Below are 17,556 nucleotides of genomic sequence, written 5' to 3' on the forward strand. Positions count from 1 at the left end.
ATAGAGGAATACTATAGCATTAATAAAAGGGTTGTAGGTATTGTAATTAAACTGAATAAAAGATACAAGATGAAGGTAGTACAGGCTTACGCGCCTACATCCAGCCATGATGACACTTCAGTTGAAAGCTTCTATGAAGACTTGGAATTGGCAATGAGCAAGGTAAAAACACAGTATACTATAGTGATGGGCGACTTTAATGGAAAGGTAGGGAAGAAGAAGGCTGGAGACCAGGCAGTAGGAGATTATGGCATCGGTACTAGAAACGCCAGAGGAGAGCTACTAGTAGAATTCGCATAACGCAGTAATTTCCGGATTTTGAATACCTTCTAGCAAAAACGAGAAAACCGCAAATAGACCTGGAGGAGCCCTAATGGGGAAAATAAGAACGAAATAGACTTTATATTGAGTGCACACCCAGGAATCTTGCAGGATGTGGAAGTGGTTGGCAAGGTACGATGCAGTGACCATAGAATGGTACGGTCTAGAATTCGCCTAGACTTGAAGAAGGAACGACAGAAACTGATACGCAAGAAGCCAATCAATGAGCTAGCACTGAGAGGGAAAGTACAGGAAGTCAGAGTCTCGCTTCAGAACAGGTACTCGGCTCTTAGTGAGGAAACCAACCTTAGCGTAGATACAATGAATGATAATCTGACGAGTATCATTACGGAGTGTGCAGTAGAAGTTGGAGGCAGGGTAGTTAGACAGGACACTGGCAAGCTTTCCAAGCAAACGAAGAACCTAATTAAGAAGCGTCAAAGCATGAAATTGTCAAGTACAACAGACAAAATAGAACTGGCAAAGCTTTCGAAGTTGATTAATAGACGTAAAGTATGCGATGTAAGAAGGTATAACATGGAGAGAATTGAACACGCTCTGAAAAACGGAGGAAGCGTCAAAGCAGTGGAGAGGAAACTTGGGATGAGCAAAAGTCGGATGTATGCACTAAGGGACAAAGAAGGCAAAATAACTACCAATATGGATAGGATAGGTAAAATAGCGGAAGAGTTGTACTGAGATCTGTACAGTAGCCGAGACAACCAGGACCTTAATACTATAAGAACTAGCAGTAACCCAGATGACACCCCACCAGTAATAATAAAAGAAGTCAGAAAAGCTTTGGAGAGCATGCAAACAAGCAAAGCTGCTGGTGAGAATCAGGTAACATCAGATCTGCTGAAAGATGGAGGACAGATTGTGTTAGAAAAACTAACCACTCTCTTTACGAGGTGTCTCCTGACGGGAAGGGTACCAGAGTCTTGGAAGAACGCTAACATCATCTTAATACATAAGAAAGGAGATGACAAGGACTTGAAGAAGTACAGGCCGATCAGCTTGGTCTCTGTAGTATAAAAGCTATTTACAAAGGTAATTGCTAACAGACTAAAGAAAACATTAGAATTCAATCGACCAAAGAATCAAGCAGGATTTCGAACAGGCTACTCAACAATTGACCACATTCATACTATCAATCAGGTAATAGAGTAATGCTCAGAGTATAGCCAACCACTATACATAGCCTTCATAGATTACGAGAAGGCGTTTGATTCAGTATAAATATCAGCCGTCATGCAGACACTGTGCAATCAGGGCGTAGATGAAGTATATATAAACATTCTGCAAGAAATCTACAGGGGATCAACTGCTACCATAGTGCTTCATAAAGAAAGCAACAGAATACCAATCAAGAAGAGTGTAAGGCAGGGGGACACCATCTTTCCAATGCTATTTACCGCGTGCCTACAGGAGGTTTTCAGAAGCCTAGAATGGGAACAGTTAGGGATAAAAGTTAATGGAGAGTACCTTAGTAACCTGCACTTCACCGATGACATTGCATTGCTTAGTAACTCAGGGGACGAATTGTAACTTATGATTAAAGAGTTACACCAGGAGAGCTGAAAGGTGGGTCTTAAAATTAATCTGCAGAAAACGAAAGTAATGTACAACAACCTCGGAAAGTCGAAAAGGAGCAGCGCTTCGAGATAGGTAATAGTGCATTTGAAGTTGTAAAAGACTATGTCTACATAGGGAAGGTAATAACCGCAGAGCCTAACCACGAGATTGAAGTAACTAGAAGAATAAGAATGGGGTGGAGCACATTCGGCAAGCACTCTCAAAATATGACAGGTAGATTGCCACTATCCCTCAAGAGGAAGGTATATACCAGTTGTATCTTGCCGGTACTTAGCTACGGAGCAGAAACCTGGAGACTTACAAAGAGGGTTAAGCCTAAATTGAGGACGACGCAGCGAGAAATGGAAAGAAAAATGGTAGGTGTAACTTTAAGAGACAAGGAGAGAGCAGAGTGGATTAGGGGACAAACGGGGGTTAAGGATATCATAGTTTAAATAAAGAAGAGAGAGTGGACATGGGCCGGGCATGTAGCGCGTAGACAGGATAACCGGTGGTCATTAAGGGTAACTAACTGGATTCCCAGAGAAGAGAAGCGGGTTAGGGGGAGACAGAAGGTTAGGTGGGCAGACGAGATTAAGCAGTTTGCGGGTATAAATTGGCAGCAGCAAGCACAGGATCGGGTTAACTGGCGGAACATGGGAGAGGGCTTTGTCCTGCAGTGGACGTAGTCAGGCTGATGATGATGATGATGATGAAAATTAACGTAAAATGACACTCGTACTATGCAACAGAGGTACAATCACCCCGCGACAATAAACGCTCTAGCGTTACTAAAGAAACACTCGACAATTATAGAAGTTAAGTAGAGCCGCGAGAGTTCTTAAAATTACGTTATACACCACAGGTGACAAGGTCAAGTGCATCACCAAGATGGGATACCAGTCCGGTTCGCAGTTCATTTCATCATTAATATCTGCTAGTTGGACAGCGATTTTAACGAATTGGGAGCTCGAAGAAATGGGGTTTCTGCTTTGCGATCTTGAATACACGTCTTCCATAGAGATGAAAAAAATATATCAAAAGGCACTTCAAGTGATGTCGGCAAAAGATAACGGATAGCATAAGTTAATGTAAATTTTTTCTCAGAATCCGCTGAACGACATACCAGTATAAAATAGCATCTGTGTAAATGACAAAGCAGTGTTCTATTGTCTCTGGCACATCACATAGGCGGCAGTCAATTGATTAAATAAAAGTACCCTTTATTTTATATCCCTAACTGTTCCCATTCTAGGTTTCTGAAAACCTCCTGTAAGCGCGCGGTAAATAGCATTAGGGAGATTGTGTCCCTCTTGCCTTACGCCCTTCTTTATTGGTATTCTGTTGCTTTCTTTATGAAGCACTATGGTAGCAGTTGATCCCCTGTAGATTTCTTCCAGAATGTTTATATATACTTCATCTACGCCCTGATTCCGCAGTGTCTGCATGACGGCTGATATTTCTACTGAATCAAACGCCTTCTCGTAATCTATGAAGGCTATGTATAGTGGTTGGTTATACTACGAGCATTTCTCTATTACCTTATTGATAGTATGAATGTGGTCAATTGTTGAGTAGCCTGTTCGAAATCCTGCTTGATCCTTTGGTCGATTGAATTCTAATGTTTTCTTTACTCTGTTAGCAATTACCTTTGTAAATAGCTTGTATACTACAGAGAGCAAGCTGATCGGCCTGTAATTCTTCAAGTCCTTGTCATCTGCTTTCTTAAGTAATAAGATGATGTTAGCGTTCTTCCAAGACTCTGCTACCCTTCCCGTCAGGAGACACCTCGTAAACAGGGTGGCTAGTTTTTCTAACACAATCTGTCCTCCATCTTTCAGCAGATCTGATGTTACCTGATCCTCACCAGCAGCTTTGCCTCTTTGAATGCTCTCCAAAGCTTTTCTGACTTCTTCTATCATTACTGGTGGGGTGTCATCTGGGTTACTGCTAGTTCTTATAGTATTAAGGTCGTGGTTGTCTCGGCTACTGTACACATCTCTGTAAAACTCCTCCGCTATTTTAACTATCCTATCCATATTGGTAGTTATTTTGCCTTCTTTGTGCCTTAGTGCATACATCCGACTTTTGCCTATCCCAAGTTTCCTCTTCACTGCTTTGACGCTTCCTCCGTTTTTCAGAGTGTGTTCAATTCTCTCCATGTTATACCTTCTTACATCGCATACTTTACGTCTATTAATCAACTTCGAAAGCTCTGCCAGTTCTATTTTGTCTGTTATACTTTACACTTTCATGCTTTGACGCTTCTTAATTAGGTTCTTCGTTTGCTTGGAAAGCTTGCCAGTGTCCTGTCTAACTACCCTGCCTCCAACTTCCACTGCACACTCTCTAATGATACTCGTTAGATTATCATTCATTGTATCTATGGTAAGGTTGGTTTTCTCACTAAGAGCCGAGTACCTGTTCTGCAGCGACACTCCGAATTCCTGTACTTTCCCTCTCAGTGCTAGCTCATTGATTGGCTTCTTGCGTATCAGTTCCTGTCGTTCCTTCTTCACGTCTAGGCGAATTCGAGACCGCAACATTCTATGGTCACTGCATCGTACCTTGCCAACCACTTCCACATCCTGCACGATTCCTGGGTGTGCAGTCATTAAAAAGTCTTTTTCGTTTTTATTTTCGCCATTAGGGCTCCTTCATGTCCACTTGCGGTTTTCTCGTTTTCGGTAGAAAGTATTCAAAATCCGCAAATTATTGTGTTCTGCGAATTCCACTAGTAGCTCTCCTCTGGCGTTTCTAGTGCCGATGCCATAATCTCCTACTGCCTGGTCTCCAGCCTGCTTCTTCCCTATTTTTGCGTTAAAGTCGCCCACCACTATAGTATACTGTGTTTTTACCTTACTCATTGCCGATTCCACGTCTTCATAGAAGCTTTCAACTGAAGCGTCATCATGGCGGGATGTAGGCGCGTAAGCCTGTACTACCTTCATCTTGTATCTTTTATTCAGCTTAATTGCAATACCTACCACCGTTTCAATAATGCTATAGTATTCCTCTATGTTGCCAGCTATGTTTCTGTGAATTAGGAACCCCACTTCCAGTTCTCTTTTGTCTGCCAAGCCCCGATAGCAAAGGACGTGCCCATTCTGTAGCACAGTATATGCCTCATCTGTTATCGAAGAATGTTTTAGAATTTGGAGACATACAATTTGTGCACTCGCTTCAAGACGTCAAGACCTGGCATATGGGAGTACAATGAATGGTACAACGGAGACAGAAAAAGTATAGATAGTAAATCTTTGTATAATACTTTATGAGATACTGTGTACAAGTGTTTTATAGAAAAGTGGGCTTCAAGGAACCTAACTGCGGAATAAACTTTCTGCATGAATCCCAGCAAACACGTTCGCTCGGAAAAGTTTGAAGAATTGAGTAGGTCAGGAAAGGAATCCTCGAGATTAACCTGCAAGAATTAATGAATTATGGGATGAGAATTGTCACGGAAAAAGAAAAAGCAAAAAACTTGTTTGCCATAAATACAGATGTTTCAATCCTAACCCACCAGCGCTGACTGGCCGCAAAATCTTCTCACGACGCATGGGCTCAAAAGTAGAAGACCATATGAAAGTCGAATAAACCGATGAAATTGCTGTACATAAAATCTTGCACAATTATTAAGTTGCAATACGTAGAAGATCTTTGTTGCTAGAAGACTATTAGAGGCTTCAGCTCTCCTAAATATTGATAAGCGATGGAGAGCAAGTGTCGGAGCTGGACATTCAAGCCTAGGGACGCACTCCTTCCAGTAATGCGCGCTGAATCTATACGCATGTAATGGTACAGCCATGTACGTTGGCGGAGTTCTTGTCCAATTATATCCAGCATGTTGAATAGGTGTGCTGCCTCATGAGCCAAACCATAATCCTAAACATTTCGAGTCGTTCAAACGAGCTCCTGGTACAATGCCAAATTCGTCTACTACAACTTTTATGCTTGTTTTATTTGTGCAGAAAACTGCTACGTCGTCTGCATAAGCTAATACTTTCATTTCAGTTCCTAATATATCGAATCTGCGAATACAACTTATCAGAATAAACTTAAGCATAACAGCTCTAGATAAAGAGCAAACAGAAGTGGGGACACGTGGCAGTCCTGCTTTACAGACGAACAAATTGAAAGAAGTTTCGACAGCAGACCAATACCGGTCGAAGACTGATTATAGCATAGTTTGATGCCTTTAAGCAGAACAGTGCCGACATTGACATGTTCCAGAAGAGAAAAAGAAACGAATGACTAACACGATCGAAGGCAAGGTGTACCTCTAACATGTTTTGTTGTTGCTGTACTGTGTTTTGTTGTCCTGAACAGCACTGAACGACAGTACGAGCGACTTGTATATTGTTTTGTATAGATCGGCCCTTAATCCCACATGTTTGGTTGGACCCAATGAGAATGGACATCGCAAATCGCAACCCATTTGATAGTACTTTGGTGAAATATTTGTAGTAAACGTTTGACAGCGCTATTGACCGGTAACCCTCAACAGAGTGAAGTTTTTTCTTGTCCTAATTTTTCGGTATCAAAACTGTGCGGCTCTTGCAAATGGATTTCGGAAATGTCTCCATATCATAACTTATTTTAAAGATATCCATTTAAAGATCTCCAGCATTACAGAAAACAGGGCATTTTTAAAAGGTCTGTTAAATTTGGCAGAAAAGCCGTCAGGGCCAAGTGACTGTGATGAAAGTAAGCTGTCAATAGCGTGCTCAATTTTCTGTATTGTAATAAGACAACTAATGGCTGCACAATCATCATTTTCTAATGGGCTCAAATGGGAAACGAAACTCGTGGTAATGTTGACGTCAGTGTTAGGGAGAGCACTAAATAAATCTTCATAGTACATTGAACGATTGATATGTGGGGTTAAATATCTCAAAACCACCACATGATTATGAGAGCCGCCGTAGTGGAAGTTTCCGGAAATTTCTACTTCCCGAGTTCTTTAACGCGCACCCAAATCTGAGCACACGGGCCTACAACATTTTCACCTCCACCAGCAATGCAGCCGCCGCAGCAAGGATTCGATCAAGGTACTCGGCTGCTTACCTGCGGGTAAGCAGCCTAGTACTTTGACTACAAGACCACCGTGGTGGGGCCTTGGTACTTTTCGAATGTCGACGTTATGTCTATTTCGTGTGTTACAATAACACCATTTGGGTGAAGATCTGGGATCACTTGAGATATTACGTGGCGTTCTTCATCGAGTAAAGCTTCACACGTTGGCTGTCTCGAGTTTGAGGTACGTCTTTTTGGAAATCTAATACGTGCTCTACTGTAACTAATGGCATCCTATCTTTGAAGTGGACATTTAATGTCTTCAATTTCGATTAGGTACAATCCTGGTGTCTCGCATTCCATCTCATAAAGCCTGTACAAGATTTTAAGCAGTGTTTTTTCTCAATCTTCCTATAAAAAGACTCAGTAGTTGCAATCTCTAAAGTTATAACACGAACTTCTTGTTTAAATAGCTCCTAAGCAGCATGTACATGTAAACTTCTTGAGAAAGCCTGCGTTATTGTTTTTCGCACACGTTTATTAAAACCTTATTCACAGAAAAGCTCTGTGTTTATATTCCAAAAGACCCATTGTGGTCAGAATTGGCTTCTACAATTTGCACCACTTTGTGCAATAACAATGCAGTGGTATGAGAATGAATGACACTGGTGCAGTGCTACAGAAGATTTGGCGGGAAAGGAGAGATCAGGACACGTAAATCTGGTCAAAGCGAGCATGAGAAAATCTCTGAACTCTTGTACAAGCAGTCACTTGGCCTGACACACCAATGTCTATGAGCCCTTGATTGTCTACGTTTCCGAATAAAATCTCACCACTCCAGTCTAGCTGACCACTATGATTGTTACGACCGTGAAGGTCACATACATCATTGAATGAACGCGTTAGCAATGTGACACTCCGAGTCGATTAGACTGGTTATTTTCAAATACATCAAGACGCTTCAAAATCTCATTAAATGAATATCGGTTGATGATTCGCCAGGGTATTTATTAGAACACAAAATCACAACATATGTATCGACCCTCGTTTTCAACACAAGTACTGATTGCCGAACATGGCAGACTCTTTCTCAGAAACAGACAGCAGCCCGCATATAATCCTCTTCTATGTGAAACATAGACATTTTACTTAGACAGAAAGAAGACAGAGCCCTCTCTGTCTCCTCGTCGCTCTTGATCTCTGTCTCCTGAATTACGACAAAGTCGAAACGGTTTCGAGTGAAAAGCCTATGAAGCTGTGCCTGTTGACTGCGCCATGGTGACTACCTTATGTTGCGCTCATTGTCTCATGTGGTCAGTGGGGCAGGTTGATGGTGAGACTTCTTTTGAACCCCCATCAGGTCAACAAGATCATGACCACCGGCACTTTTCTTTCTGCGTGGTCATTCGACGACGTCACGTCTTCTTATCAACAGTCGCTGCTCCACCCTCGTCGCTTGATTGCGAGCTGTATATGGCCCTGCACTTAGGTATTGCAGTATACACAGAAGTCTGCATATCATTTTCTAAGGTCGTACCACGTTGAAGATACTGCTGCGAAGCTACGCCACAAGAATTTGGAGTATCTCCACTGAGCTCATTTTTAGGGACCTCCTTTTGCGTAAGAAGCTTTCTTGAGTCATTTTGGGTTGGCTGTTTGCAAAAATCTCTTGGTTTTTTGCGTACAGGAACTTCATCTGTTTTATCCGCGCCTGCCTCCTTTGCATTTTGTGCATCCTTGCTGGTGAAGTGCGTACAGTCTGTCATTCACGGATTGTCTCCTGTGGCATCCATGATATGCTTTTGCAGGTTATCGTCATGGTGCTGTGTGTGCTGTCATAGCTTGTTAGAATAGGTCGCGACACAGTCATCAGCTGAATGACCGAAGCGCCGACAGTCATCACGGCGAGGATTCCTGCAGTTTCGACGAATGTGTCTAACCTTATTGCAGCGAAGACAGAGAGATGGGTGGCCGGGGATTAGAACGAGGCTTTTTACTCCACACACAATTCGAGGGAAAGAATTTCGCCCACTCTGACTCCATCAGGAAGGGAGCACACAACGTCGCGATTAAATGTCCACATTTTCTCCATGTCCGATACTTTCCAGCATCTTACTAATAGTTACTTAGTTTTCCCTAAAACATGCGATTCATCTCAGACGTAGGCGTCTTCCAAATGCTCAGGTAGCCAGATAAGCTTAATTTTTACTTCTGTGGGTTCCGGGTCAATCAGAAGGCATGTATGGCTTTTGACAAAAAATTAACCTCGTGTGACCAGCTTAGTTATTGTCAGCGGGGACTTGCGAGTAACTATCCATACATGTCACATTTGAAATTGACCTATAGAGCTTATTTCCTTCAAGTCAATAATGTCCAGAAGAGCATCTCTGAAATTCTGTAGCCGGTAAGGACGACCGCCTAAATCCGCGAGTAGATAAATGGAATCCACGACCACCTTACCAGTGGCAAGACGAGGCAGTACAACATGGTAGTCCTTGCCATCTAGCTCTTTTAGCTTTTGCATTGACTCTGCCGTGCCTTCCACACAGGCCTGGTGTTTTTCTTCTTTTTTCTATTGTCTCAGCACTCATGTTCAAGTCCTAATTACAATAGAAGTATGAGCAAAAATTAAAAAAAATAATTCAGAAGCCTAGTTTCAGTCCCAGTGTGCAGTGTGCCCGCGTCCAGCGTGTCCCGTGTTGCATGGCGGCGTTCCAGCATCCAGCGTCACACTGGTTCTGTACTAGGGCAGGGCACTAGGACAGTGGCACTGCGTTTTCGAATAGGAAAATCGATTCACTGACTTCTAGTTGAGAGTGGTTCAAGTGAGGAATGAGTGCTTCGATACCCCATTGGTGAGTAAGCTGCAGTGAAACCTCAAGCAGGTTCGACTCTAGACTAGCTCGCAGCTTGCCAACAAGACGTGTTTTTGCAGTTATGGTACATCCACACAAACTAAACATATTATATGTGATCGAGGTTGCTGAAGGAGACTAGACAAAAGTACCCTAATTGAAAAATGCACCAAGATATATTACAACAACGATTCGTAAAAGCTACATTTTGCAAAGTTAGACGCACCTATTTAAAGGGGTAATGAACTTATACCAGCGGGCTCCGTTGGTTATCTTCTATATTGAAAATGAAGTGTAGACACCTATTATGATCTGAGTCAGGGCTCATAATACATCTTTTGAATTTGCTGTACCTGTGCTTAGCAGCAAACAATTGGTTACACTCTTAAGAAACGATTGCTGCAAATTATTTCAGAACAATCAACGGCACGACCTGAGCCGGACTTGCGCGACAAATTCTATATTATGGACGTCACAGACGATTGTTTACTTGTGAACTATGGCAAAGGAGGCTATGGTGAGTAGGTACCTTAAATGTATAGGTATGAAAAAGTACAATATTTTGTCTGCGTGTTCACCACAACGGAAAACAGATAGCACAAAAGTGAAGTAAAACTGCTTCGCAGCGGATTGACCAATACAAAAGGAAATCTTCTAACTTGAGTTTCCGGGTGCTTTAAAATCGTAACAACCCAACAATTATACATGTTGACTATGTAAGGCCCAGCTCCTTCAACATTGCAAAGCGCTTCATCTTGTGGTCGCCGTCCACAGTTCAAAGCGTACATGATGCGCGAGGACACAGCATAATGCATCGTCGTGGCCACAACCTGTGTGTGCAGCACAACTACAGCAGCATGCGTCAAAGTAATAGAAAAACAGCCCGACATCAATGATATCTATCATCTTAACATAAAGGCACACGAACGTGCACTAAGGCCTCCAAAATTAACGCGCACCACCTCGAAAACCTCAACGCGACACTGAATGTACGTATATTGTGACGAAACGTCGCCGCGGTGCGAGCCCGTGCTTGGGTTTGCGCGCTTGTGTGCTTCCACCGTCTCCAGTGCCAACGCGGGCAGCTCCCCTCCATACGAAAGCTGCAGCGTACGTACTTTTGTAATTGATACCGTGGGGTGACAACGGTTACCAGCAACCGTCTTTTATTGCGTAGCCGGCCAAGGAGACTCGGCCAGGAGCAAAGAAAAACTTCCATCACAACGGAATTCGTATAAGCGCTGACCGCATAATCGAGGTTTCGCTGTACTTCCTGAATTATCATTCGTAGCGTGACGGCACTATTTTTTTTTGCTAAACTACGTAATGCTAAAACAAAAATTACCTCGTTTTTTTTTTCAGACAGGAAGTGCATATTGTGGGGCGCTGATGCCAAGACCATCGGCACAACACGCTGTTATAATACAATGAAAGAAGCGTGTTCGCAAGACATGGAAGAGTTATGGGGAGAACGTGGTTCGTGTGTGGATTATGATAAATAGAAAGCAAAGCAGTGGTGTTGCGAACGAAAAACTGTAGAAAATAGAGAACAAGGGCTGCATCAGGCGTCACACAGAAACAGCAAGAAGAGATGCAGCAGCTCAACCACTGCTCGAAGTGTCTTTCTCACTGCCACGTGTAACAAACGCATTTTCAAACAATTTTGAATGCATTTAAAGTGAATATATCACTTTTATCCTATACCTGTTTTATTTGCTAACAACTAGTCCGTCATTTATCCAAGTGGAAGACAAGTATTTCCTTTCGGGGCGTTTCGTTAACAACGTGTCTCCTCATGAAGGACGTAAAAAAAACTATTTCACATCAAAAAACGTCTTTAACAGCTCGCTGAAAAATGTAAAAGGTGTCTTTGGTAAAGCCAATTTGTAGCCGTAAATGGCTCTTCGACCATCCGGTTTCTGTACTTCTGTCACAAAATTACACGTGCAAAACTTCTTCAAAAGAACCTGCTAAGATGTTTTTAGGTTTTTTCTTGGCGCTTTTGAAAATTTGCTGCAATTGCTTTAGAAATACAAAACATATTGAAATTATCTTCACAGCACAATTTTTTGGCAGCTTGAAGGCTACCATATGAAGTTGTGCATTCAATCGATTGAAAACAACTCCCACGAAAGCTCTTTGCTGTTTTACTCGTCCATTTCTGTGAGTCATCATGCAGGTGACTAAACGATCAAGTAGCATCAGTAACATAACCATGCATTCAAACATGTCGTAACTGCAGCGTCTATAACTTTCAACGTAGAGTTTACTTGCGTGTAATTTGGACATAATAAACTTGTTTCATTCCTTCATACTTTGGTGACATGTGCCGCATAAATTGGTGGCTACTTCAGGACACCCCATATATCTAGTTCTCATGTAGTACACATTGGTGTAGAATAAATCTGAACATGCAGAGGTTCAGCACGCAGTTCATTAGTGTGATTTTGCGTATGGCACAAAAAGCATCAAGGTTATAAGCAGCAATAGGTTGTTGCTGATGTTGTGAGTGGATTTATGGAATGAGTAAAGCGAAACCGAAAGCTGCACAAAATATGACAGAAGCTGACCGGAAAAGGAGAAACTGACCGCTGTGGCAGCAATATAAATACAAATTCAGCATGAATGTACGGCATCCTCCCTCAAAGAAAGTGCACTGGCTTCGACTTTAGCTGGCGCAATCACAGGCCGAATGTCTTGTATAAATAGCAGTAAAATATATGCATTAAAAACACGGCATATTAACGGTGTGAATGCAGATGCGACGGCGTAGCAGTGGGATCGTTTTGTGTTCCCGTAAGTCTTATGTCGTGATGGGTTGTAATCCTTGTCTTGCTTTCATTAGTACCGATAAAGGTATCACATGTAGCTTAATTTGGCCAAGACTAGGTATGTGCACGTTCCACTGATGTTGCTAGTTCTTTCCAGTCAAACGAAATTATAATAATAATAATATTAATAATATAATAATAATAATAATAATAATTATGGTGATGTTTATTTTTCATCAATACTTTGATAAAGGAAAGCTGCAGGTAAAAGCTTCTCTCCAAAAGAGGCAGCTTGACAAAGGCCCACAGCTACCATTTAGCACGACAGCAGTGGCAATCAGCAATGTGAAGTCAACAAGAATAACAACAACACCAAAAATAGATAAATAAATAAAAATAAATAATGATATAAAAATCAAGTCCAAATTTCAAAAATAAAAACAGCAACCATGATATTATAGCAACTGCAAAGAAATCTTAAAAATTAAACTTGTGTATATCGCGCGACTGAATCTGTGTACAGTGTAAAAATCTAAGCCAGCTTTCACATATATATTAGGTAACATAGGAACTATGTAGGATAACTTATCTGTGGAGTAGTTTGTTCTCGAAGTTTTTATTGTCCTTGTTTCTGTATTTCGTGTTTTAAACAATGTAATATTTGGCTGCAGTTTTGAGAGGTCATGCAAAAAATGTCGACTTTCTTTCAATTCGCGCCTGATTGCCAATGCTAACTTAAAATTGTAGAGACGATGTACGGGTAGTATTCCAGCCTGTTGAAACAATTCGCTTGTGTAAGCATCAAACGGCAAGTTAAAAATGATTCTAATGTACTTCATTTCATTTCATTTATTTATACTGTTAGCCCAGAAGTGGGCCGTTACAGGGTGGAAGTACAAACAATTATTTGCAAAAAAGAAGTACCGTACAGGTCTCGAGATAATTTCTCGGTATTATTGTGACCAGCAACTCGAAGTTATACATAACATACATAAATGGAACACACATGCGATGCAATACATACGCGCAGAACAGCACATGACGCATTTGAGGCGGCACTTTTGCACCGCGCTGAAGATTTGAAAGACAACTACTGCAGAATCATATAACCAACAAAAAGTACACACACAAGCAAAAAAAAAAACATATGTCACTGTTATTCGGAAAATAAACGTTTTAGATTCTGTTCAAATGATGTAAGCGAGGAACAACCAATTATAGACTCTGGCAGCATATTCCAATCTTCAATAGCACGTGGAAGTACTTCTTTTGCATCAGGTACAGTTTTTGCAAGTTCGTGTAAGTTGTAGTTCCCTATACCAAGAAACAATAGGTAAGATGTGAATAGAAAATTGATTTATAAAGTAAGAGTTTTACCTTGTATGGTAGAAAAGTTTTGCCACTGTACACCATGCCCACTACGCGAGATAAGTGACTCAGCGCACTGTCAATGTCTTCACTGCAAAGCAGATTGCTCGAAAATGTAACTCCAAGAATTTTTATACTATTTACAAGCTCAATATAAGTATCGCCATACTTGAGATGTATGTTTTCATTAACGGGCTCATTTTTAGGTCGGAATAGTACCGCCTTTGTTTTACTAGTGTTTATGTTTAAGTTATTACAGCATGACCAAGGTTTTATTTTCACAAGAAAATGGTTCTTTTTTTCTTAAGCGTGATACTATTTGCAGCTGAAACAAACATGCTGACATCATCGGCATATGAGACATTTAGCAACTGAATAAATACGAGTAAATCACTTATATAAGCTATAGAAAGAAGGGGTCCAAGGATGCTTCCCTGAGGTACACCCTTAGTAATAGGCTTCAGCTCTGAGAATTTTCTATCTATTTCAACCACCTGTTTGCGATATTAAAGGTAACTTTTTATTAGGTCTAGTGCATAACCACGAAATTCATAGCACTGCGACTTTTCAAACAACGGAAAATGCTGAATGTTGTCGAAGGCTTTACTAAAATCAACAAACATACCGAGAACAGCGCGTTTTTTTTTGAAATTCAGATTTGAAATTCAGACCCCGTGACAATATGTACTCTTTTTGTTCTATAAATATCATTGCTGTAGATTGATGTTTCCTGAAACGAAACTGGGTTGGGGAAATCACGTTGTGTTTTTCTAAGAATTGGTACAGTTGACGGTGCATACGCTTTTCTAAACCTTTCAAGAACACCGGAAGAATAGATATGGGTCTGTAGTTTTGAATATCATTTTTGTTGTCTTTTTTAAACAAAACACTGACTTTTGCTGTCTGCAATCTTTCGGGAAACATTGCACTTGAAAAACAGAGATTGAAATATATGAATGATATAAGGGACACGAATATCTAGCGCATATTTATTTGGTCTAATCTGCCTACAATCACCATCACGAGATGATGTATTTTCAAGGTTCGAGAAAACGGAATAAACATATTCATCCACATACACATGCATACCAAAACGTCATATACTGCACAAGTGAGCCATTGTTCTTGATCATCATCCTCATTATCTTCACCTTCATAAGTGCGATCGTCATGGTGATGGCTATTAATGGGTACCTAACATACACTAGAGGAAACTCCGGTGCTAGTGTCTATGGGAGCTGCAACGCACGGCACTTCAGCGAGCATGAGGATGATGGGTAGTACAAATATTTGTCTAATATTCGTACTTCTGGACTGCTTTTGGCTCCGTGTGTGTTCGTGTGGCTTGAAGCTGTTTTCTTACGAAGCAAATATTAGCAAACGTTCAGTGGTTGCGCTTCACCATCTTATTATTTTACACTTACCTTTCCAAATGGGGTCACACATTTCAAAAGCGTTGAATCTTTCTTTCAAAACAAAACCGAAACTGCAATAAAATAAGCCGCAAGTACGAAGACGAGGCAAATGTTTGCACTACCGATCATTCCTATGGTCGCTGAACGATTGCAGCGCCAGAGTCACCTCTAGTTGATTTTAGGAAACTCTATACCTTGCATGTGTTGTGCCTTGGTGGCAAAAAGAGAATGTGTCACTGGAACGCACTTCTTCATCGTCATCGTCATCCTGATGAGCGACTGGCTACGGCGATTGTACGACAAGCCACAAGCATAAATATGATGATGATTATTATTAGTGGAGCTTTGTGACTCAAGAGTTATGGGTGGCCAAAGATCGCCGATGCGATGTAAGTAATGAACAATGATTACGATGACCGGGTGCATGTAGGGCTCTATAGAAGCCTATATTACCCGTTACATAAAATCTTCAAATGTGTGTATAAACTATAAAATCATGACAGTCACATATGATTTGATGTATGGTTGCGGAATGAATTACAAGTAATTCTGGTATCTACAAGTGAGCAATCGTAAATTAGCACGAACGCCTTCGAAACCAAAGGCCGATAGATAGATAGATAGATAGATAGATAGATAGATAGATAGATAGATAGATAGATAGATAGATAGATAGATAGATAGATAGATAGATAGATAGATAGATAGAACGCTCGTTGTGGAAGTAGTTTGCAAAAAAAGGTTTGAAAATAAAATAGATGAAGGAGGACGTAAACAGAAAAAAAGAAGGCAGAAAGTTAACCAGAAAGATTTCTGGTTCGCAAGACTGCACAGGAGGATTAAAATTAAGGTGACTTGGTCCCCTTAAGGTTCTGGTACCAACTCTTTACGAGGTTACAGATGCTCATGGCATGTATTGCAACCTGTGCAAAAACTACTTCAAAACAAGTTATTGCTTCAATAACAATTTGTAAACTCTCATTTATTACTGACATTCAATTTTGACGTCAAGAACCGCAACGCCATTTAGGTGCGCCGAAATGGCATGTCGAATCAGTGCCACACAACACCCATTCGCTTTTTTTTTTTTTTTGAAGCAGACGCATTCGTCAACGTTGTCTTCAGTAGCTTAAGGTTCCAAGTTTCCATCGGCAGCGCACGTTGCGCCATGTCGCTGCAAGCGGAACGAAGACTCGCCAACAGCAAATGTCACATCTTGTGGACGCCAAGCCGAACAGCCAAGCATGAAAATCAAGAGGGTTTGAAAACACTGCTCCGTGCCATAGAGTTTTCTAAAATTAACTAGAGGAGACTCTGGCACTACGATAGTTCAGCGACCATGGGAGTGATGGGTAGCGCACACATTCGCTTAGTCTTCGTACTTGCGGGCGGCGAATTGTACTTGCGGCTTCATTTATTGCTGGTTACGGTTTCGTTTTTTTAAAAAAAGGATGAACCCTTTTGAACTTCGTGACCTGATTTGAAAAGGTAAGCTTTAAAAAATAACGCATTGAAGCACAACCGCTGAACATTTGCTGATTTTTTTAATCGTTAGAAAACAGCTTCAAGCCACATGAACAGACACGGAGCCGGACGCAGACCAGAAGTACTAAAATTAGACAGATGTGTATACTATCCATCATTCCCATGCTCGCTGAAGCGCCGTGCGTTGCAGCTAGGGAGCCTTCATGTGCGCGCGTCTCCGTGTTTTAGGGTGGTGTCAGCCTTTGACCCACCAATTGCCGCCATCCACTAAAACACAATGTTGCCAGTCCCGGTTTCCGTGGCAACAGGCGCCATGTTGGTTCTTGTGGCCAGGCGTTCCTGCTCCGTCGCACTGCACCAGCTGCATGTTGGCACGGGTGTGCAAGCTGCGGTATGAGCTGCGTTTGATTAACCCATAAAGGTAGCTTCCGCTACGACACCATCCTCGCGCTAAGCGCACCTATATACAAGAACTTTGAAGTGTAAATGCCAGGGTGCTGCGTGCCACAATGCAAAATTATCTGGAGACCTTCCCGCTTCCCGACTTGCTCTAGCCAACGGAAACGCTGGGCTACACAAATGAAGTGAGACTGCTTGGAGGCGACTGCTTCTCGCCGTGTTTGTGAGGTAAGTACCCGTTGTATTGCGAGTGCGTTGAGTATATCACCGCACATTTCGTGAAATGACTGACTTAGCCATGCAACGAAAAGAAATTTGAGCAAAGTAAGCACGACAACGTGCACAGTATAA

The 17,556-nt window shown here is 41.6% G+C and overlaps 1 protein-coding gene across 1 annotated transcript in view; it reads left to right on the plus strand.

The window, feature by feature from the left end:
• The window catches only part of LOC119179659 (uncharacterized), an 85,928-nt gene that overhangs the window by 47,716 nt on the left and 20,656 nt on the right, over nt 1-17,556 (plus strand). Inside the window, exon 7 of the mRNA XM_075870012.1 lies at nt 10,183-10,284. Within this exon, the coding sequence (XP_075726127.1) occupies nt 10,183-10,284 (102 nt within the window). The remainder of the gene's footprint in view (nt 1-10,182; nt 10,285-17,556) is intronic.

The sequence above is a fragment of the Rhipicephalus microplus genome, chromosome 7, assembly GCF_043290135.1.
Source record: "Rhipicephalus microplus isolate Deutch F79 chromosome 7, USDA_Rmic, whole genome shotgun sequence".
Taxonomy (NCBI): domain Eukaryota; kingdom Metazoa; phylum Arthropoda; class Arachnida; order Ixodida; family Ixodidae; genus Rhipicephalus; species Rhipicephalus microplus.